We start from the raw sequence: 24482 nt of genomic DNA on the forward strand, positions 1-24482 counted from the left end.
CCATACCTTCACTCGGCGCCATTTTGAAAGCTGTCGCGGAGGTGTGAACGGGCACAATCTGATAATCAAATTTGGATTTTAAGCATGTTACAGTAACATCTATAGAGCGTTCCAACCTTAATTTGCAGTACAGCGATAATGGGATAATTCCGTCTCTTTCCTTCTCCCATGTTTTGCGGGTAGCGCTGTCCTACTCTAATGCAGCGGGTTTGCCAAATATCCGTAAATCAGAATGTTATCGGTTAAAATGGGTGAATATTGTGTTATGTACAGAATTTCAAGGCGCATTTGATGCCGTGAACAAAAAAAATGTAAAAATAATAATTTAGTGTGAAAATGGTAATATAATAGAAAGTTTCGCCAAATGCAAAATCTTCTTGCATAGAACTTATGATGTCATAACTCCTATTTTATATTCTTAATTTTCCTAATTTTTTCACTGCTGGTAAAGAAACATTTCAGCTCGATGTAGATAAGTTTATTTTTAAATTCAAATGATAACAAAATGCAGTATATGCGTTTATTTTCAGTCATGTTCAGGGAATTGTATGTGCAGGCACGAAAAAGTCAGTCGCTGGCCAGCGTCTTTCGTATTCAATTTGCACGGGGGGTCAAAGCGAGGCAAATGGTCTTCAGATATGGAAGTTATTTTTAAAACAATCCCGAAGTTCTTATCTTGCTTAGTTCTTAATTTGTGACAGGAAGAATATCTCCTTGAATTTTGGTTTCGCGCGTGACTCGGCTGGCTGGCTGTCTGTCTGGCTGGCTGAAGTTCCGGTAATGATCTCCCAAACATGCACTTTTAACATTTCCAGACAGTCGCATGCAGTTCAGTGCTCATTTCGTCAGTAGTGTGTATAATAGTGATTAAAAACGTATCAGTGACATATGTACAATTCTTGAGGGAAAGTGTATTTCGTTTGTGTGGTTCGTGAGTTCGTGCTCGTGCGTGGGGATCTACTTTCGAAGAAAAAGTGCAGAAGGATCATGGCGTGGTTAAAGCAAAACAAACGGTCTTTGGATATGGAAGTTATTTTTAAATCATACCTCAAGTCCTTACCTTTTTATCTCTTAGGCCCGTATTCACCAACGTCGGTAACTTTGGCTGTTATCTTAGATTTCCAAAACTCGGATAATGTTATTATCTCGGATAACGGTTGCTTCCGTATTCACCACAGCATTTATTATCTCGGTTTACGAAACCCAAGATTTCCTTGCAATGTGAATTTGAACGTAGAATTTTTCATACTGCTGCACGGAAAACAAATGACTACGCACTGCCGCCATTAGCGGAAATATACAAGTTGTTGAGTGTTTTGGAAGTGTTTGAGATATTATTGCTGTTTTTCGTAATTTTCTCGTCAATCATGTCCGCTTGTGAGCTGCAGAAACGAAGGAAGAAGCCAAATATGACGTTCCACGAGAAGGAAATGTTAATCAATTTGGTGGCTGAGAACATTCATGTAATTGAAAATAAGAAAACAGATGGTGTAACGACGCAGGTGAAGAATGATAGGTGGGGAAAAATTGCCATTTCGTTTAATTCCCAAGGAAATGAGTCTGTTCGGGACGCTGCAAATTTGAAGACAGTTTGGGAGAACATGAAGAAAGCTGCCAGGAAAGCATCAGCGGACAGAAAAATGGAAGTGTTGAAAACAGGTGGGGGCACTAATACGTTTATTAAAAGTGACCCTATTCTGGAAAGAGTAATCGAGCTGATTCGCCCTTCAGTAGAGGGAATGAAGAACCCGTACGATGGCGATAGTGAACCATTAGAGGTGACAACTGTGAGTGATAGGGAACCATTAGAATTAACTATGGACATTGGTACCAGTAATGTAGTTGTTTTGGAAGAGGGGTGTGGGGAATCTAATATGGAGGCTGAAGCAGTGCAGTTGGATTGGAGCGACTATACTTCAAATATGCTAAAGTCTTCAATACATCCAGCTCTGAAACCGACTACAAGCTGTAATGAAAGTGACTCCCATAAAGTGAGCAGTGTAGACTTCAACATTTCCCCAGCCCCTCCAGTGTCAATTTCTCCAAGGTGGGCTAAGCGTAGAAGGCCAACGCTTAGCAAATCAGAAGAACCCTTGGCAAAAGTCCACAAATTAAAAGCTGAGGCGATAACAAAGTGCACGGAGGAAGCAACGCAGGAACACTTGTGGAAACAGGAGCTTCACTCTCTTCGTTTAGAGCAAGAGAGAGTAAAGCTGAAAATTGAACAAGTCAGACTTGAGAGGGAGTATGAACTTCTGAAGCAAGAGAAAATCAAAACAGAATTGTTGGTGAAAAAACAGTAAAATGAGTTCAGCTGTGTTATGTGTTTTTAGTTATTTTGTTTGTTGCTTCTTATTTAATTCTTGGTGTGTTTTAGTTATTTACTTTGTGTGTTTCTTATTTAATTGTGTTTTTTCTTATTTAATTCTGGGTGTGTTTCTTGTTATTTGTTTCCTTAATTGTACAGAGAAACAGAAAATACATAAATATTATAGGCTATTCTAAAAAAAAAAAAATCTGAAAAATTAATCTTCCCAGTTTTGCTATATAATACTGTCATATGTAAGAACAAACTAAACTAACATCATTATGTAACATTTGTTCTTGTACAATACCACAGCATTCTATAAAGTACCAGGTTGGACTACACATTGATGCAACCTCTCACTGATAACTTGTTGGCCAGCTGGCACTTGCATTCTGCTGCTGTTGCTGCTCGTAAATAATTCTCTGCTATCATGATTAGAGAAATAACTCACTAATGTCATAAGCAACAAATTGAATGCTGTTTAACATAGCACTGAAGGCACACATTATTAATTTATTTGAATAGACTGATGAAATATTTTTTCAGGCAATTGCATTCTATCCTACTTGGTCGAAATATAGGTCATGCCGAGACACATACTGTTTCACTGTTCTCCATTTAGGCCTAACTAATTTAAGAAATGGAACAAACTGAATTTGTACAAGAAGTAGCTAAATCCAAACACCATAGGCATTAAGATAAATTCTTACCTTAAACTTACCTGATGTTGGTTATTTAATATTTTTTCATGATAATTCTAATCTCAGTGCTACTGTAGAAATTTCTTTAATATAGCCTACAAGTGTTGGACACGCTGAGAAAATGGAACAGTTTAAGCCTCACAAATTATTTGTTCATCATTTCTTGACCTTATAGTAATTTACCATAATAAGGTAGTGAAGGCATTAGTGATGAGGGGCAGCTGGAATACTAGTTAAGAATGCGGAAAATGTAATTAGCTGTTCTAACATACTTTATTTACATATTAATCAACTTCAGAATGACACAACAACAACAATATAGTAACCAAATATTAATAGACACTTTTAAGCCTCAAAAATCATTTCAGCAAAACTTAAGTAGGAAAAGTGACTTTTATTTTAGAGCTAAGGGTTCATTATCCAACCTCACAAAATACACTATATTTGCTTTTGTAACCTAACATAGTGTGTCATTTTCAGTATTGCTGACATCATTAGCCATTGCTTTTCTTGCTTGTTTTTGTTTTCACTGAAATTTATGCAATTCCTAGAATTTGACATAGATGTCATTACCAACTAATGGCTCAATAAAACCTCCTAAATCAACAAATTAATGCACACACACACACACACATACCGAAAGAAAGTATGCTTATGCTGAAAATAATTTAGATAACCTTTCTAACCCCTAACAACTTGATTCATGCTGTACAGAAACCAACGGTAAAAAGTTATATTCATCTCACACCTGTGCACACATTTCCTCAGTTGCTAGCAGTTCTTATGAACAACGTACATCCCTAACAAGAAATGAACACCCAACAGTATGTGCAAGTTGTGCAGGCTGGGATGCACTGTGTTATTTTTTAGCATCATTTCTTGATAAGATTATAATAAGTTATACAAAGTACTGCAAAAAAAAGTGGGAAATATTTTCTTTTATTGAAGTGACAGTTATCATTTCTCAACCTTGTTTAATGTGTGACAATATTTATAAAATGGAGTTATCAGCATGTTTTGAATCATAATACAATATATTTTCGACCACATGTACATATAGTGACATCAGATAGTTGCTTTGTTTTAATAAGTTCAGTAGTACAGCAAGGAGGATTTGATGTAGTTTACGCTTTGTAAAAATATACTTTGTGCAAGCACCATCCTAACTGCAGAGTCATTTCTGGGAATACTTAGACACCTCTATTTAACACACAGGCTACGTGCATACATCTTCAATATAGACTGTTATGCCTTTCAGCAGTCAGTCTGCAAGCCTCCATAATCCTCTTATTCTTAACTAACTGTGGACTCATTCAGTTCCATTCCACTTGTACTTAAATCATTAGAAACTTAATCGAACCATCGTCGCCTTATTTACCTTCTACAACTTTTCTTCTTCTTTTTTTTTTTTTGCTTTACGTTGCACCAACACAGATAGGCCTTAGGGTGACGATGGGACAGGAAAGACCTAGGAATGGGAAGGAAGCGGCCGTGGCCTTACGGTACAGCCCCAGCATTTGCCTGGTGTGAAAATGGGAAACCACGGAAAACCATCTTCAGAGCTGCCGACACTATATCCTGGATGTAAGCTCACAGCTGCGCTGCCCTAACCACACAGCCAACTCACCCAGTTTCTACAACTCTTACCCTCCAGGACCGAGTTAGAGATCTAACATGGTGTGCCTTGGATGATGTCACAATTCAGTAAACAGTGCAGGCAATGTTGGTGCATTAATGTACACAGTACAAACATTGTATTTTATGTTTGAGACTGGCCAAAAGTTGAATTTGATTTGCACAACAAGGAAAGGAAGTCTGGAGCATAAGCCCCCAGGTTAGCTGCCGTGAAGCAGCCTCCAGCCCTCTATTATACCCTGTACAAAACCACTGGTCTGCTCTGGATAGGCCAATGGTCTGGTTACATACCAGTTTCAAAGCCTAGCTTCCAAAAATATACTCTTGCTGGTCAATTGCTTGAAGTTGCAGGTACATTTCTTCTGGCACAAGAAAATTAATTTTGTTCCTGACACTTCCAGACATCTGGCACACGTTGCACAACAAATGAACAGGCCTAAGTTTATTAACCTATGACTTATTAAAAAGTCTATGAATTTCACTTATCACTAGTTATTGTAAATATGTCAGAGATTCAGTACAAGCCACGACAATTTTAAACTGGGCGCTTCACTTATTTTGACCCAATGTGGCCAGACATGATGCGAGCTCTATCAGAGACAACAGCAAACTTGTCTTCATTACAGCCAGGCAATATCAACAAAGAAAATGGTCGCATTCCCTACATTTACACAGTCTTGGATTTACTTATTCTGTGTAAGAAAGAATACTTCTAGGTGGGGGTTTGTGCATCCTGACTAGCATAAAGGAAGGATCTCTCCTCGCTGCTACTTCTGGTACCACTTCGCATAATTTTTACATGATTTTCCTGTATCCTAAATAAGCGGTACCTGCCATTTCATGAAATAAGTTATCTACCAAACTGACCATTTGTCTTTCCAAACTGTTAGACAGCCTTATGGTTCAAGTTCAGTATTCAATAACATGTATGTCCAACCCTTGTCCTGTTCCTCTATGGAGTCTGGTATGATGCGAGATGAATCTTCGTAGCAAGGTTTTCATGGCCGGATGCCCTTCCTCCCATCAGAGGAGTTAATGAGATATGATGAAGTGTATGGCGTTTAATATGATAGTAGGAAGGGAAAGGGTGAAACCTGGTGCTGGTACATACTCTACTACTCCTGTCGACTAGCACCACAGGGTCTCCTCAAGGCTTTACATCCGCATCCAATACACAAATCGCCATCAACAGCGTCATATGCCCTCACTCCATGTGAGCACTGCAAAGAGGTTTGGAATTTAATCCATGATTTTGGCATGCAATGTAGCGATTAGAAATTGTATACCAGCACCTACCCTGCTGGCCAACATTCTGATGGTGATACTTTTTTTCAACCAATGGGTCTCAAACTGGCCAACCACAGTGTCAGATTGTATAGACTTCAATGCCTTCACGATCATGGCCACCGGACAGGTATCAGTATTCAATAACATATTTCTTTAGATTTTTATAAATATCCCTAACTTCTGAGAATTTTGCATACAAATACAAATATACTGTCATCAAAATTATCAAACTAAGGCATAAGTCTTGCTGGCATTTTTCAGATTAAACCACTTACTATGAATGCTCTTGAAGATGTGCACAAAATCAAAGGTGGATTTCCTGTATAGAGTATTGAAATGAACATATTTTACATTCTGCAATTCAGAAAACATTTCTATTTATGTTGTTAAAATCAAGGCTTGAAAAACTTTTATTGTTATCGGTTTTTACGTCCCACTAAACTTTTACAGCTCTTGGAGATGCCGAGGAGATGGAATTTGGTCCCGCAGGACTTCTCTTATATGCTAGTAACATAAATCTACTGACACAAGGTGACATATTTGAGCACCTTCAAATATCAGCGGACCACCAAGTTGGACTCAGAAGGCCGCGCTCTACCATCTCAGCTACTCAACCCAGCCCTTTACTTTTAATGAACGCCAGTACTTCCCATGGAAGCATTAACAATTCTGCAACAGTAAGTTTTTTCACTGGAAATAACCCAACAATTTCCTTCATATGACCATCATATAGGCTTTGATTTTCTGTACCCATTACGTTATGATAGTTTTTCTTGAAAATGTTTCCCTATCGGATCAGTTACTACTGTACAGAGCTGAGAAGAGAGGATCCCTGAAAGAGCAGTTACATGTGGGGGGTTAGGGGGAACTGAAGGTGAAGAGGAATGGCAGGCAGGCAGATGACCTATTATTGGCTTGCGGCGAGCAATATCTGATACCACTCTCGATGAAAACAATGAGAGGTTTGAGAGCACTGGCTACGACGACAAGGGGTACCATGTTGTGTTAAAATGCGCAGAGCGCAGGTATAAGACTTGGATTGAGGTGATAAAACCAATAGCTATTTAAAATTCATCAACTTTCTAGCTGCTCATAGCCATATCGTACCTAGGCTACCCCACTTCAACTGCGAACTCAGTCCAATAGTTGCATGGGCTAAAGTAAAACAGTATGTTTAGTGATGCTAGTGACCTTGGTGTGAATATCATTTTGAGAGCTAAGCAAAGAAGTTATCAAGATACCAGCAGTAACAAAAGATGTCTGCGTGGGGTATAGCTGTCATGAGTAGTACTGACAGAGACAGGATTATTGAAGTCATGGCAAACTAGTTAACAGGAGTGAAGAAGATTCTAATAAATTATCCTCCTCCAACAAAACTTATTCAGACTTGGCTTCACCCTTGTAAAGAAATTTTTCATCTTAAGATGTAGCCTATAATTTTTTCCAAATCATTTTCATATTTTTATTCTGCTGTGATATGATTAATATTATCATTATTACTATGACTGCAATATTATTCACTGATACAGCAATCGAGAGACCTGGTACTTTGAAACGGGCAGAAAGGTCTAATATAATAGCCTATAACGGAGAGAATTGTGTAAAACGTACCAATAAAATTTTAGGCCTTTCTTTTGCATCAAGAGGGATTTTCAGAAGATTAATATAAATTTATGTGAGTACAATCTGGTCAGCCTGCGTCAATCATTGTTGTACTTTAAAGTCTTGGATTCCATTCGTAGATATTTACAGAACCAATGTTTCTGGGCCAAGCAGTAGCAATACCTCCCTCGCCTCAGCTTCACCATCAAGAATCTGATCATCTCGTCAGCTCCATACAATAAGTACTCCTAAAAAATAATTCCTATTTTCACTTTCGAAAGAAGGAGAGAGATGGGGCTTTCTTGAAAAACTCTGGAGATACTTTGGATGTGGTAGCACAAACCAAACTTATATGAAATAAATTTCATGGTTAAAAGCCAGTATGTAAGAGAAATTCCACATTTTCAATAATTCAGAATATGTATTTTTCTATTAAAATACAATTGGATTACAGTGGAATATGTTTCGTCCCTTTTTTTGGGACATTTTCAGCCACGAAACATGTTTCACCATAGTCCAATTGTATATTAATAGATAATACATATTTTGAAGTATTGAAAATGTAGAATTCTCTCAAATATATTTGAAATAAGGTTATTCATCATAACAAGAAAACTGTTCATACAACACAAAAGCAATAAGGATCGTACCAAAATTGTAAGATTTTTACATACCAAGAAAAATTTGTTCTAGTAAAAATGTTAGCTGTTTCTGTACATTTTCACACAAATAAATATTAATTACAAGTGACCCTGTCATCTTTTCTAATGCAAATCATCATCATTATTATTATTATTAATTATAGATTGCCTAAGAGTCATCTGTTCTAAAATTCAGTATTATTCTCAGCAGAATCATTGCTCCTGTCAACATTAATTGTTAACAAACTTTGTAGCCGAAACCACCTCTGCTGCTTCCCTTGTGACATTATCCAAGACAAGTGAAAAGAAGTCATTATATGACCATTCACACACACTTGGATTCCCACATTAGTATCTATTTTCACACACTATGGGCACATTTATAAATTTTTATAACACAAAAACTCTTGCAATCATTCTTTATAAACAACTCCCACTCATCCCCAATATCTTTCTTTAATCCTTCCAGCTTGGTTTGTAGTTCAAATATTCTGGTAGACCTGGGAATAGTCTTGTAATCACTTCTGGTTTGACAAGACATCTATTTCTTCAAAATTACTGTAGCATTCCAGAATACAGCACTTTGGTGCCATCTGAAAATCAAGAGAATACTATAAAACATCAACATAGGCTAGATAATAAAATCTAATTACAATAATACAACATGTACTTCATGTTGTATGCTGTATGTAAGCAAGAAACAAACACAGTGTTTCTTTTCTACTTACCTCTTTATCTTTGTGAAGTTACAACAGTACAGAGGATTATCACCGTGACAGTACTGTGTTGTTATTGCCGTAAAAGACTTCTAAAGTAGGAATCAATTATTGTTCGTCTAACAAGACTGTCACGGCGAGGTATGCCCTGTTGATCCATTCGTCTATCAATCTGCCCTTCTCCTAATAGTTCATCCCACGGTGTAGGTAGCTGTAGATGTGGATCATCTGGAGGCAGCTCTTCTCCAGCTTGACGCAAGATATTATGAAGAACAGCTGTTGCAATTATCACAGGAAATACACAATCTAACGTGACATTCATTCCCAAAGCAAGAACTGGGAATCGTCGCTTCCATATACCAAATGTTCTTTCTATCACATTTCTTGTTCTTATTTGCGATTCATTGTAAAGATTCTCTTCCGGTGTTTGAACTGCATCCAGTGGAGGCATTAAATATGGTCTACAGGGGTAACCTGCATCTACCAGCAATACTGAATCTCTGTAGATACCTTGCTCAAATCTGGCTCGTTCTACACAATTATTAAAAATAGTGCTGTCATGACTACTGCCTGGCCATCTAGCTACAATGTTGGAAAATTCCATGTTAGAATTACACATTCCTTGGACATTTAAAGAAAAGTACATCTTTCTGTTTCGAAAGAGCTCTGCTTCATTACCACCAGGGGATTGTATCCGGATGTGGGTACAGTCCATTGCCCCTATCACCTTTGGAAACCTGGCGATATTATAAAAGTTAATCTGTGTTCGATGTATAGACTGAGGTGTTTGAGGAAGATTAATATAGCGGGGTCGTAAAGCTGCTATGGCTGCGCTGACTCGATGTACAATTCTAGATGCCGTAGACTGGCTCACCCCAGCATAATCTGCCACACTAAGCTGACCACTTCCAGTAGCGTAATATCTTAAAGTAAGCAGAAGCTGATTTATGGGTGAAACAGCTTGATTCCTGAAAGGATAGAAAGACAATCCATACAGTTTTCGTATGATAAAAAATGGGATGTACTGATAAGCACTGTGGTTACCTAAATATGCATGTTTGTACAGTACTAACTTAAGACAAGGGTGTAACTTTTTAGTGAAGAATTAAAGAAATTGCCTTATTTATCGAGTGAAGTATACCATGCGTAGGCTATAATGCCTGCAGACCTAACAGTCCTAGAGCAGGTAAAAGCAAGTTTGCCATACAGGCTTTTAACCATGAAATTTATTTCATATAAGTTTGGTTTGTGCTACCACATCCAAAGTATCTCCAGAGTTTTTCAAGAAAGCCCCATCTCTCTCCTTTCGAAAGTGAAAATAGGAATTATTTTTTAGGAGTACTTATTGTATGGAGCTGACGAGATGATCAGATTCTTGATGGTGAAGCAGAGGCGAGGGAGGTATTGCTACTGCTTGGCCCAGAAACATTGGTTCTGTAAATATCTACGAATGGAATCCAAGACTTTAAAGTACAACAATGATTGACGCAGGCTGACCAGATTGTACTCACATAAATTTATATTAATCTTCTGAAAATCCCTCTTGATGCAAAAGAAAGGCCTAAAATTTTATTGGTACGTTTTACACAATTCTCTCCGTTATAGGCTATTATATTAGACCTTTCTGCCCGTTTCAAAGTACCAGGTCTCTCGATTGCTGTATCAGTGAATAATATTGCAGTCATAGTAATAATGATAATATTAATCATATCACAGCAGAATAAAAATATGAAAATGATTTGGAAAAAATTATAGGCTACATCTTAAGATGAAAAATTGCTTTACAAGGGTGAAGCCAAGTCTGAATAAGTTTTGTTGGAGGAGGATAATTTATTAGAATCTTCTTCACTCCTGTTAACTAGTTTGCCATGACTTCAATAATCCTGTCTCTGTCAGTACTACTCATGACAGCTATACCCCACGCAGACATCTTTTGTTACTGCTGGTATCTTGATAACTTCTTTGCTTAGCTCTCAAAATGATATTCACACCAAGGTCACTAGCATCACTAAACATACTGTTTTACTTTAGCCCATGCAACTATTGGACTGAGTTCGCAGTTGAAGTGGGGTAGCCTAGGTACGATATGGCTATGAGCAGCTAGAAAGTTGATGAATTTTAAATAGCTATTGGTTTTATCACCTCAATCCAAGTCTTATACCTGCGCTCTGCGCATTTTAACACAACATGGTACCCCTTGTCGTCGTAGCCAGTGCTCTCAAACCTCTCATTGTTTTCATCGAGAGTGGTATCAGATATTGCTCGCCGCTAGCCAATAATAGGTCATCTGCCTGCCTGCCATTCCTCTTCACCTTCAGTTCCCCCTAACCCCCCACATGCAACTGCTCTTTCAGGGATCCTCTCTTCTCAGCTCTGTACAGTAGTAACTGATCCGATAGGGAAACATTTTCAAGAAAAACTATCATAACGTAATGGGTACAGAAAATCAAAGCCTATATGATGGTCATATGAAGGAAATTGTTGGGTTATTTCCAGTGAAAAACCTTACTGTTGCAGAATTGTTAATGCTTCCATGGGAAGTACTGGCGTTCATTAAAAGTAAAGGGCTGGGTTGAGTAGCTGAGATGGTAGAGCGCGGCCTTCTGAGTCCAACTTGGTGGTCCGCTGATATTTGAAGGTGCTCAAATATGTCACCTTGTGTCAGTAGATTTATGTTACTAGCATATAAGAGAAGTCCTGCGGGACCAAATTCCATCTCCTCGGCATCTCCAAGAGCTGTAAAAGTTTAGTGGGACGTAAAAACCCATAACAATAAAAGTTTTCAAGTCTTGATTTTAACAACATAAATAGAAATGTTTTCTGAATTGCAGAATGTAAAATCCGTTCATTTCAATACTCTATACAGGAAATCCACCTTTGATTTTGTGCACATCTTCAAGAGCATTCATAGTAAGTGGTTTAATCTGAAAAATGCCAGCAAGACTTATGCCTTAGTTTGATAATTTTGATGACAGTATATTTGTATTTGTATGCAAAATTCTCAGAAGTTAGGGATATTTATAAAAATCTAAAGAAATATGTTATTGAATACTGATACCTGTCCGGTGGCCATGATCGTGAAGGCATTGAAGTCTATACAATCTGACACTGTGGTTAGCCAGTTTGAGACCCATTGGTTGAAAAAAGTATCACCATCAGAATGTTGGCCAGCAGGGTAGGTGCTGGTATACAATTTCTAATCGCTACATTGCATGCCAAAATCATGGATTAAATTCCAAACCTCTTTGCAGTGCTCACATGGAGTGAGGGCATATGACGCTGTTGATGGCGATTCGTGTATTGGATGGGGATGTAAAGCCTTGAGGAGACCCTGTGGTGCTAGCCGACAGGAGTAGTAGAGTATGTACCAGCACCAGGTTTCACCCTTTCCCTTCCTACTATCATATTAAACGCCATACACTTCATCATATCTCATTAACTCCTCTGATGGGAGGAAGGGCATCCGGCCATGAAAACCTTGCTACGAAGATTCATCTCGCATCATACCAGACTCCATAGAGGAACAGGACAAGGGTTGGACATACATGTTATTGATTACTGAACTTGAACCATAAGGCTGTCTAACAGTTTGGAAAGACAAATGGTCAGTTTGGTAGATAACTTATTTCATGAAATGGCAGGTACCGCTTATTTAGGATACAGGAAAATCATGTAAAAATTATGCGAAGTGGTACCAGAAGTAGCAGCGAGGAGAGATCCTTCCTTTATGCTAGTCAGGATGCACAAACCCCCACCTAGAAGTATTCTTTCTTACACAGAAGAAGTAAATCCAAGACTGTGTAAATGTAGGGAATGCGACCATTTTCTTTGTTGATATTGCCTGGCTGTAATGAAGACAAGTTTGCTGTTGTCTCTGATAGAGCTCGCATCATGTCTGGCCACATTGGGTCAAAATAAGTAAAGCGCCCAGTTTAAAATTGTCGTGGCTTGTACTGAATCTCTGACATATTTACAATAACTAGTGATAAGTGAAATTCATAGACTTTTTAATAAGTCATAGGTTAATAAACTTAGGCCTGTTCATTTGTTGTGCAACGTGTGCCAGATGTCCGGAAGTGTCAGGAACAAAATTAATTTTCTTGTGCCAGAAGAAATGTACCTGCAACTTCAAGCAATTGACCAGCAAGAGTATATTTTTGGAAGCTAGGCTTTGAAACTGATATGTAACCAGACCATTGGCCTATCCAGAGCAGACCAGTGGTTTTGTACAGGGTATAATAGAGGGCTGGAGGCTGCTTCACGGCAGCTAACCTGGGGGCTTATGCTCCAGACTTCCTTTCCTTGTTGTACAAATCAAATTCAACTTTTGGCCAGTCTCAAACATAAAATACAATGTTTGTACTGTGTACATTAATGCACCAACATTGCCTGCACTGTTGACTGAATTGTGACATCATCCAAGGCACACCATGTTAGATCTCTAACTCGGTCCTGGAGGGTAACAGTTGTAGAAACCGGGTGAGTTGGCCGTGTGGTTAGGGCAGCGCAGCTGTGAGCTTACATCCAGGATATAGTGTCGGCAGCTCTGAAGATGGTTTTCCATGGTTTCCCATTTTCACACCAGGCAAATGCTGGGGCTGTACCGTAAGGCCACGGCCGCTTCCTTCCCATTCCTAGGTCTTTCCTGTCCCATCGTCACCCTAAGGCCTATCTGTGTTGGTGCAACGTAAAGCAAAAAAAAAAAAAGAAAGAAGAAGAAAAGTTGTAGAGGGAAAATAAGGCGACGATGGTTCGACTAAGTTTCTAATGATTTAAGTACAAGTAGAATGGAACTGAATGAGTCCACAGTTAGTTAAGAATAAGAGGCTTGCAGACTGACTGCTGAAAGGCATAACAGTCTATATTGAAGATGTATGCACGTAGCCTGTGTGTTAAATAGAGGTGTCTAAGTATTCCCAGAAATGACTCTGCAGTTAGGATGGTGCTTGCACAAAGTATATTTTTACAAAGCGTAAACTACATCAAATCCTCCTTGCTGTACTACTGAACTTATTAAAACAAAGCAACTATCTGATGTCACTATATGTACATGTGGTCGAAAATATATTGTATTATGATTCAAAACATGCTGATAACTCCATTTTATAAATATTGTCACACATTAAACAAGGTTGAGAAATGATAACTGTCACTTCAATAAAAGAAAATATTTCCCACTTTTTTTTGCAGTACTTTGTATAACTTATTATAATCTTATCAAGAAATGATGCTAAAAAATAACACAGTGCATCCCAGCCTGCACAACTTGCACATACTGTTGGGTGTTCATTTCTTGTTAGGGATGTACGTTGTTCATAAGAACTGCTAGCAACTGAGGAAATGTGTGCACAGGTGTGAGATGAATATAACTTTTTACCGTTGGTTTCTGTACAGCATGAATCAAGTTGTTAGGGGTTAGAAAGGTTATCTAAATTATTTTCAGCATAAGCATACTTTCTTTCGGTATGTGTGTGTGTGTGTGTGTGTGTGTGTGTGTGCATTAATTTGTTGATTTAGGAGGTTTTATTGAGCCATTAGTTGGTAATGACATCTATGTCAAATTCTAGGAATTGCATAAATTTCAGTGAAAACAAAAACAAGCAAGAAAAGCAATGGCTAATGATGTCAGCAATACTGAAAATGACACACTATGTTAAGTTACAAAAGCAAATATAGTGTATTTTGTGAGGTTGGATAATGAACCCTTAGCTCTAAAATAAAAGTCACTTTTCCTACTTAAGTTTTGCTGAAATGATTTTTGAGGCTTAAAAGTGTCTATTAATATTTGGTTACTATGTTGTTGTTGTGTCATTCTGAAGTTGATTAATATGTAAATAAAGTATGTTAGAACAGCTAATTACACTTTCCACATTCTTAACTAGTATTCCAGCTGCCCCTCATCACTAATTCCTTCACTACCTTATTATGGTAAATTACTATAAGGTCAAGAAATGATGAACAAATAATTTGTGAGGCTTAAACTGTTCCATTTTCTCAGCGTGTCCAACACTTGTAGGCTATATTAAAGAAATTTCTACAGTAGCACTGAGATTAGAATTATCATGAAAAAATATTAAATAACCAACATCAGGTAAGTTTAAGGTAAGAATTTATCTTAATGCCTATGGTGTTTGGATTTAGCTACTTCTTGTACAAATTCAGTTTGTTCCATTTCTTAAATTAGTTAGGCCTAAATGGAGAACAGTGAAACAGTATGTGTCTCGGCATGACCTATATTTCGACCAAGTAGGATAGAATGCAATTGCCTGAAAAAATATTTCATCAGGCTATTCAAATAAATTAATAATGTGTGCCTTCAGTGCTATGTTAAACAGCATTCAATTTGTTGCTTATGACATTAGTGAGTTATTTCTCTAATCATGATAGCAGAGAATTATTTACGAGCAGCAACAGCAGCAGAATGCAAGTGCCAGCTGGCCAACAAGTTATCAGTGAGAGGTTGCATCAATGTGTAGTCCAACCTGGTACTTTATAGAATGCTGTGGTATTGTACAAGAACAAATGTTACATAATGATGTTAGTTTAGTTTGTTCTTACATATGACAGTATTATATAGCGAAACTGGGAAGATTAATTTTTCAGATTTTTTTTTTTAGAATAGCCTATAATATTTATGTATTTTCTGTTTCTCTGTACAATTAAGGAAACAAATAACAAGAAACACACCCAGAATTAAATAAGAAAAAACACAATTAAATAAGAAACACCCAAAGTAAATAACTAAAACACACACAAAATAACTAAAAACACAGCTGAACTCATTTTACTGTTTTTTCACCAACAATTCTGTTTTGATTTTCTCTTGCTTCAGAAGTTCATACTCCCTCTCAAGTCTGACTTGTTCAATTTTCAGCTTTACTCTCTCTTGCTCTAAACGAAGAGAGTGAAGCTCCTGTTTCCACAAGTGTTCCTGCGTTGCTTCCTCCGTGCACTTTGTTATCGCCTCAGCTTTTAATTTGTGGACTTTTGCCAAGGGTTCTTCTGATTTGCTAAGCGTTGGCCTTCTACGCTTAGCCCACCTTGGAGAAATTGACACTGGAGGGGCTGGGGAAATGTTGAAGTCTACACTGCTCACTTTATGGGAGTCACTTTCATTACAGCTTGTAGTCGGTTTCAGAGCTGGATGTATTGAAGACTTTAGCATATTTGAAGTATAGTCGCTCCAATCCAACTGCAATGCTTCAGCCTCCATATTAGACTCCCCACACCCCTCTTCCAAAACAACTACATTACTGGTACCAATGTCCATAGTTAATTCTAATGGTTCCCTATCACTCACAGTTGTCACCTCTAATGGTTCACTATCGCCATCGTACGGGTTCTTCATTCCCTCTACTGAAGGGCGAATCAGCTCGATTACTCTTTCCAGAATAGGGTCACTTTTAATAAACGTATTAGTGCCCCCACCTGTTTTCAACACTTCCATTTTTCTGTCCGCTGATGCTTTCCTGGCAGCTTTCTTCATGTTCTCCCAAACTGTCTTCAAATTTGCAGCGTCCCGAACAGACTCATTTCCTTGGGAATTAAACGAAATGGCAATTTTTCCCCACCTATCATTCTTCACCTGCGTCGTTACACCATCTGTTTTCTTATTTTCAATTACATGAATGTTCTCAGCCACCAAATTGATTAACATTTCCTTCTCGTGGAACGTCATATTTGGCTTCTTCCTTCGTTTCTGCAGCTCACAAGCGGACATGATTGACGAGAAAATTACGAAAAACAGCAATAATATCTCAAACACTTCCAAAATACTCAACAACTTGTATATTTTCGCTAATGGCGGCAGTGCGTAGTCATTTGTTTTCCGTGCGGCAGTATGAAAAATTCTACGTTCAAATTCACATTGCAAGGAAATCTTGGGTTTCGTAAACCGAGATAATAAATGCTGTGGTGAATACGGAAGCAACCGTTATCCGAGATAATAACATTATCCGAGTTTTGGAAATCTAAGATAACAGCCAAAGTTACCGACGTTGGTGAATACGGGCCTTAATTTATGACAGGGAGAACGTCTCGTTTGTTTACGTTTCACGAGTGACTCGGCTGGCTGAGCTGTTAAATATACTGACAGCCGTGTGCAGTGGTGTTCATTTAATCAGTATTATAAGATTGATTAAGATCAGTGATATATAAATATATAATATTTAATGGCATGTGGCCTCCGAAGAGGCCGAGTGCAGGTCTTTCGAGTTGACGCCGCACATGCGACCTGCGCATCTATAAGAATGTGGCCCTACTTGTGATGAATTCTAATGCTGAAGATGGCACACACACCCAGCCCCCGAGCCATTGGAATTAACCAGTGAAGGTTAAAATCCCCGATCCGGCCGGGAATCGAACCCGGGGCCCTCTGGACCAAACGCCAGCACACTAATCATTTAAGCCATGGGGCCGGACAAGATCAGTGATAAATGTATAGTTCTTGAGGACAAGTGGATTGTGTTTGTTGTGTTTATGTAGTCTGTGTAGTTGTCAGTTCGTGCTCGTGCGGGGGGGGTTCTTAGTTCGAAGAAAAAGTGCAGAAGGATGTACAATGGATCGTCATATTAAAAAGAAACGTTCCGTAGGTAAACTCAGGGGAAAAGAACGCAATATTATAATGAGTGTCCTGGATTATTTTTTAAAGACTATGAATATGAGCAGCGCAGTCAGTGAAACAGCTAAAGCTACAGGTTGTTCCGAAAGAACAATCTATGCTATAAGGAAGGAACACACACATGGTCCTTTGCGAACTCCCGCAAAAAAAGCAAAAAAGCAAAAAAGAGAAGGACGGCAGAAAAATGCAAGGAAAATTAAATATGATGAAATTGTGCGAAGTGGAGTACGTCGGGTGGTTCACTCTCTTTTATTTGGTAACATACCACCGACATTGAACGTGGTTTTGAGTCTGGTAAATTGAGGAGATTCTTTGCCACGATTTTCCAAAACTACGATGTATCGCTTCTTACATGATATAGACTTCAGTTATTTAAGACGGGGTAATAAAGCAGCTTTCATTGAAACCGATGAAATTATTAATTGGAGGCACAGATATCTCAGGGAGATAAAACGTTTGAGGGCACAAAATAAAGCTATAATTTACACAGATGAATCGTGAGTAAATACTGGGCAGACAGTGACAAAAGAATGGAACGATACGACAGTGAAAAGTGCACGGCAGGCCGAAGGGGTGAGTTCGGGACTTAGACCACCGAAAAGCCGAGGACCGTGATTTGCCTTAGTCCACGCGTGTAATGAACATGGTTTTGTTCCAAATGCTGAACTAACATTTTTATGCTATAAAAACATAAGACAATTGGGCAAATTACGTGAACGAAGTAAAGAAAAATGAAAGAGATTTGTGGAAAGCAGACGAATTACAGGACGATGTCGACGATGAAAAGTTTTTAATACGACTTTCCTCATCGTCCGGATCATCCTCAAGTTCATTTCCCGAACCCGGTTCATCCAAAGCGGGAGAACTGTGACGCCCTGTTTGAGTCACACTCGAGCGTGATCTTCATGAGTCGATTTCGCAACAGCGCGCTCCATCTACACTGTACTGCAATTTAAGGTTGGAACGCTCTGTAGATAATTCCATGAGTTGTCTTTTTGTCTTCTTTGATAAATTTTACGTATCTATTGATGTTGTTTAAAAATTCAAGGATTTTTTCGCTGTTATTTTTTCGGTTGTCTGTTATTACAAATGTATCGTCAACCAATCTCAGCCAAAGACAGATTCCTTCTATGTTTGGTTTAATTATGCTATGTTCTATGTTAACCATATAAATATCTGCTAATATTCCTGAGCTGGGGTCATCTATAGCTAAACTTAATTGGTGGTAAATTTTATTGTTAAAGGTGAAATAGTTGTTATTTAATACGAATTTAAGTAGTGTAATAAATTCATCTACTTCTAGCTTACTTAAGTTGCTATATTTGGAAAGGTTTGAGTTAATAATTTCGATCGTTTCTTTAATGGGGATATTTGAATACATATTGGAAATGTCGAACGAGCTCATTCTATGGTGGGGTTGTAAGTTTTTTAATCTTTCCCAAAATTCAATTGAGTTTTTAATTGAGGAGTTACTCTGGAACGTATAATGCTTTTTGAAGAACTGATGTATAAATTTTGATATTTTATATGTTGGGCTATTTCTGCTGTTTATAATTGGTCGAATGGGTGTATTGTTTTTGTGTACTTTAGGTAGTGCCTTTGCCTTGGGTAATGTTGGGTTCATGTTGACCATTTTTTGTTGTTCTTGCTCGTTAAATAAACAAATTGAATTTTTAAGGATTGTTTTTAGATTCCTTTGAATTCTAAAGACCGGGTCTTTACTATAGTGAAAGATTCATTAGAAAAGAATTCTTTGGTTTTTTTGATGTAGTCACTTTTATTTACTAGGACTATTGTTTCACCTTTATCCGCCTTAGTCACGATAATGCCGTTATCTTTTATTTTTGTCTTTAAATCTTTTATTTGTTTTAGGAGGGTCTGGTCGGAATTAGTTTTCATTTCTTTTACTAAACTTGGGAGTTTCTTTTTTACTTCATATTTAATGTCATTTTGTATTTCTGCCGGCAGTTTCCATATATTTGCTTCGGATTCCGCTATTGTGATAGTTAATTCTTCCATTTTGTACGGGTTAGGCCAATTGAACTTAGTTCCTTTGTTGAGTATGTTCATTTCATTTTCAGAAAAATTGGTGTCTGATAAATTAATTGTCGCGGGGTTGTTTATCTTTAAAGGAATTGGATCTTTTTTCCCATTAACGGTTAACTTTTTTTGATCTTCTATTAGGTGTTTTAGTTTGTTTTCTGGAGTTTTTTGCTTTCTGTCTAAGATGTTGGAGAGTTTTTCAATAGTATGTCGTTGAATAGAGCTCCAGTCTAAAGGACATGTAAAATGAGATGTACTTAAGTGTGCTTTGTAGGGCTGTATGTTTAGCAGTGATTTTTTTCTGTACAGTAACTTTAATTAGTTTTTTAGCCATATTTTGTTTACCTATTTTGGGTGTCAAGAGATTTTGAATTTGATATGTTCTTTCTTTGGGTAGACCTTAAGAATTTCGGTATTACACCGCACCTTAAACATTCTTTCAAAAACCAGATATCTTTAGCAATCTTACAGACTTTAACCTTGAGGTTAATATACCTGTTTGTCTTAGTTTTTGCCTGGTTGGCTATCACATTACATGTAAAATAATACTCCGGTTTTCCCTATCATCTTTCATTCCAGCAATACTCTCCACTATCATTTCATTCCAGCTGTCATTCATTAATCATTGCCCCAGAGGAGTGCGACAGGCTTCGGTAGCCGGCACAATTTCCGTCCTCGCCGCTAGATGGGGGCTTCATTCATTCCATTTCTGACCCGGTCGCATGACTGGAAACAGGCTGTGGATTTTTTTCCCAGCTGTCTCAGTGTTGCCACTGCCTTTTCGATATGCCATGCTACTGTGCGACTTTCCAGAAAGTTTTGCTCATAGATAACCAGCAGAAGCGATCATAAAGGCAGTGAACTGCAGAAAGAAATTCCTACGCCTTGGAACGAGTGTATACCTGCTGTATAGTAATAAAATGCGTATACCACGTTTATTAGTAAGAAAAATACACAACGCTTATACAGGGTTTATTCAGTGGATAACTATACAAGTGTTAAACAACTGTATAAGGGCTTTTTATTATTAAGATGGCCATATTCCAAAGGCCTGCCCATCCTTCAGAACCATAAAACAGCATTGGTATAACACATAACACTTCACAATGAACCAACGATTTTTGAATCTGAATTCACAGTTTCACACAAGATGTTTTAAGTTCAGAAACACTCCTGTAGCAGTGTTGATTTCTACATCCAGTTTCTTTTTTTTTATGTTAGGGACTTAAATATGACATACTTGCAATGGGGATCTTAATAGTTGAGGGGTCAGTGTGTGAAAGGAAGTTGGCACCCTTTGTGGATCAGGTAGTGAGTGTTGCCCTCTGGATCCCAAGATCGCTGCTGTAAGCCTGGCAGACGTAACCAGATTTTTCAATGGTGTAAGAAAATCCATTCGACTCTGCGTTACCTGATGTTTTCATGTTCAAGATCTCTGGTGCACATCTATTGTTTACTCAACAAAATTAACTAAAACTCAGCCATCAATCACCCACAGAGAATAGTTTCTCTGCCATCTTGTACATTAAAACATTAAAATTGACTTACAGGCAGCCTAAAAGGCCGAGTCATTGTCATCATCATCATCATAATCATTATCAGCAGAAAGAACTTTGTCATTTAGGTTGTGGAGGTAGGGACCTTCTTCGGAGGCAGCCTTACTCAGGGAGTGACGCCCCTGCCTATGTGAGTCCCAGAGCATACTGACCTGGTGTGTAACATCTGGTATGGGTCCCACTTCAGGGTTATGAGTGAAGACCTCAGCGGCATCTACAGCAGAGAAGGTGGACTTTGGTACGGTTGAGATGGTGGAAGGGGCAAACCCGTTGTGTCTGTACTCCAGAGGAGCAGCTACGAAAGGCGTCTGTCTCCATGTTAGCGGCGGCCTAATTTTGAATCTGGCAGTAGGTATAAAATGCCTTTGGGTGTGGCGAGCCCATCATAACAATAGCCTATATGGATAAAGCAGATATGGTGTCTCGGAAAAGGTTAGGGCGTCCTCTGCTGCTGTGCAGAGGAACCATATTTGCCACTACCCGGCTACAGCTGGATAAAGGGAAATGATGATGATGGTGATGATGATGATGATGATGATGATTATTATTATTATTATTATTATTATTATTATTATTATTATTATTATTATTATTATTCAATAATGAACGAATCCTTTCTAACTAGAACTCATGAGTGAATGGTATTTGAATCCGTTAATGTTTGCTGGCAGTCAGAATCAAGTAAGAAATAATCTCTCACTATGTTTATTTGTCTTTTTCAGATGGCCGCACTAGCACGAAGGGATCGTTGCTCAAATGTGATCACTGTGCCCGTTACTTCACCAAAGAAGACTTGGCTGCTCATTTACACACTGAGATCTGCCAGACTTCCTTCCACTGCGCACTGTGTTCCAGGAAGTTCAACACTAAAGCCCAGTTCACTCTACACATCTGTATCTCTGAAAAGGCCGGTGCCACCAAGAAGAGATTCGAGTGTTCTATATGTTCCCAGACGTTTCTTCGTAGCGACAGCCTCATGAACCACATCCAGATGCACTTGAAGTTTACCTGTTCCGTTTGTGGTGAGCAGTTCATGAACAATCATAAATTAGTCAGTCATTTGATGACTCACAAAATGGACGGTGAGGAGAAACCATCAGTGCAGTCTCTGAAACCTGAGGAAGCGCTTCAGCTACCTGAGGATAAAGAATTTACTCAGCCTACAGTGCTTCCATCTAAAGAGGAACCACCTGAGTCCTCAGACGTGGAGACTAACAAGAAGACACCAGTCCAACTCAACAGAATTGAGTCCAAAGATAAAGAATTGATGAAGCCTTGGAGATTTCAGATTAAAACCTTAGAACTGAAGTCTGAAGATAGGACACTGGTGCAGCGTCAGAAAGGTCGATCCATAGAGAAAACCCTTGCACAATCTCAAATATCACGCCTGAAACTTCGAAAGTCATCAGAACTGTCTCTACACCCTAAGGTGAATGAGGAAATACCAATGCGTTCCTCAAGACTTAAACCAAAAGTTTCAAAACAGGGATCTAAGGAGAAGACTTCGTCGCAGCCCTCTAAACCTCCGTCAAAAGTCAAAGCATCTGCACGTGCCTCCAGACTTCGATGTAAGGAGAACCGTTCAAAACTGGAGTCGGAAAAGAAATTACCAGTGTCTTCCTCAAAGCCAGAGCCTGAAGTGAAGTCATTGCCTCTCTTGAAACGTCTTGAAGAAAAAGTGAATTGCAAACAGAAATCAGAACAACCTCCTGTAAGGAAGTTTCGGGCAGATAAAATACCAAACACACCTGCCATCAATGGGCACGTCAAGAAACATCACGTGTGTAGCGAGTGTAAAATGCATTTCAAATCCGTCCACAGTTTGAAACTGCATGCCAAGAAACATAAATTATTAACGTGCTGCACCTGTGCCAGAACTTTTGCTAAAACCCGTGACCTTGCAGTGCATATGAAAGTTCATAAGCAGGTTATGAAATGTGATGTTTGTAAGAAGGTTCTTGAGGACAGTACTGCTCACAAAGTGCACATGAAGAGTCACCAATACTCGTGTAAGATGTGTAAGAACAAGTGGTTCAACTCCAAGCTACAACTACAGGCACACGTACGAACAGTTCACAACAGACAGACTCGGTCGTCTCTGAGAGTCCGTGGAAAATAAGTATTTATTAAATGTTGTATATTTCTTTAAGGAGTACTAAAGTTTTTTATCCCTATCAGTCCAAGGAATATTGTGACACTTCCTTGTCCTTGCCTTTCTGTTTTAGAATGATTTAGAGAGATATTTATGAACCTTGCCTGCCATATTTAAGCGAATATTACAACATCCGACCTAACATTGGTCAGTTAAAGGATAGTTATTTAGTAGTAGGGGAGGTAGCATACAATACACCTGGAACATTTTGAAAAGGTTAGGCATCCCCAAAAATACTCTCAACAGTATCATATTAGGCATTATCAAAGACTTGTTAAGCATTCTGCACCACCGACTTTATATACAAGGTGGGGGAGGGATAAAATATAAACAGGATTTTATTTTTTATTTAAATTCATTTATTGAAAAACAGCATATGGGCAGCTTTTTGATGCCCTCATCATAAAAAGAACAGGATCGTGTCACCAGCCAGTTGCACACGAAGTCTTCCACACTTTCGTCATCTTCAAATCGTTGCCCTCCTAGAGCTTCTTTAAGTGGTCCGAACAAATGGAAATCGCAGGGTGATAAGTCCGGGCTGTAAGGAGGATGATCAAGTGTAGTCCAATGCATTTCCTGTAGCTTGGAGACAGTTAGAGCTGCAGCATGGGGCCTCGCATTGTCGAATCAGTTGGTCTCGTCTTTTGCGGGTATATGCAACCCTTGCCTTGTTCAACAGCTCCCAGTAGTAGGCAGCATATATTGTGCATCGGTCATGCAAAAAATCAATCAGCAAAATGCCTCGCCGATCGAAAACAGCGGTTGCAAGAACCTTGCCAGCTGACACTCGATTCTTGGCTTTCACTGGTGTTGCCTTCCCTTTCCTCCGTCACTCTTTACAGACACGCGTCCTCGACAATGTTTTTGATCACCGAACTGTGCAGTCAATCTCTGGCAAATTTCTGCCGCTATAACTCCTTCAGAGCAAGAAATTTTATAATTGTGCATTGCGCAGTGGAGGGCTGCACCTGTCGTGAGCATTACTGACAAAACAGCGGGAAATATTTAACAGCACGCTCTCCCCACTCCTAACGGTTCCGCCCAAGCATAGCAGAAGCGTGGCACCAGTCCTACCAACTGTTGATGTTCAGGAACAAAAATCCTGCTTATATTTGATCGACCTTCGTATCATGATTGTGAATCTAGCCCACTTTGTGTGATAATCCCATATTAATCTGTTGCATTTACCTTCCCTAAAGGATGAGTCCAAGCAGTTATTTT

General features: G+C 38.6%; 1 protein-coding gene across 5 annotated transcripts in view; it reads left to right on the plus strand.

Annotated features, from left to right (window-relative positions):
* The window catches only part of LOC137503381 (oocyte zinc finger protein XlCOF28-like), a 148506-nt gene extending 125248 nt beyond the window's left edge, over positions 1–23258 (plus strand). For all 5 annotated transcript variants that reach the window (XM_068230970.1, XM_068230973.1, XM_068230972.1 and 2 more), the window contains one exon: positions 21832–23258. In XM_068230970.1, the coding sequence (XP_068087071.1) occupies positions 21832–23228 (1397 nt within the window). In that variant the 3' untranslated portion in view covers positions 23229–23258. The remainder of the gene's footprint in view (positions 1–21831) is intronic.
* The last annotated feature ends 1224 nt before the right edge of the window (positions 23259–24482 follow it).

Source organism: Anabrus simplex, chromosome X (assembly GCF_040414725.1).
Source record: "Anabrus simplex isolate iqAnaSimp1 chromosome X, ASM4041472v1, whole genome shotgun sequence".
NCBI lineage: Eukaryota > Metazoa > Arthropoda > Insecta > Orthoptera > Tettigoniidae > Anabrus > Anabrus simplex.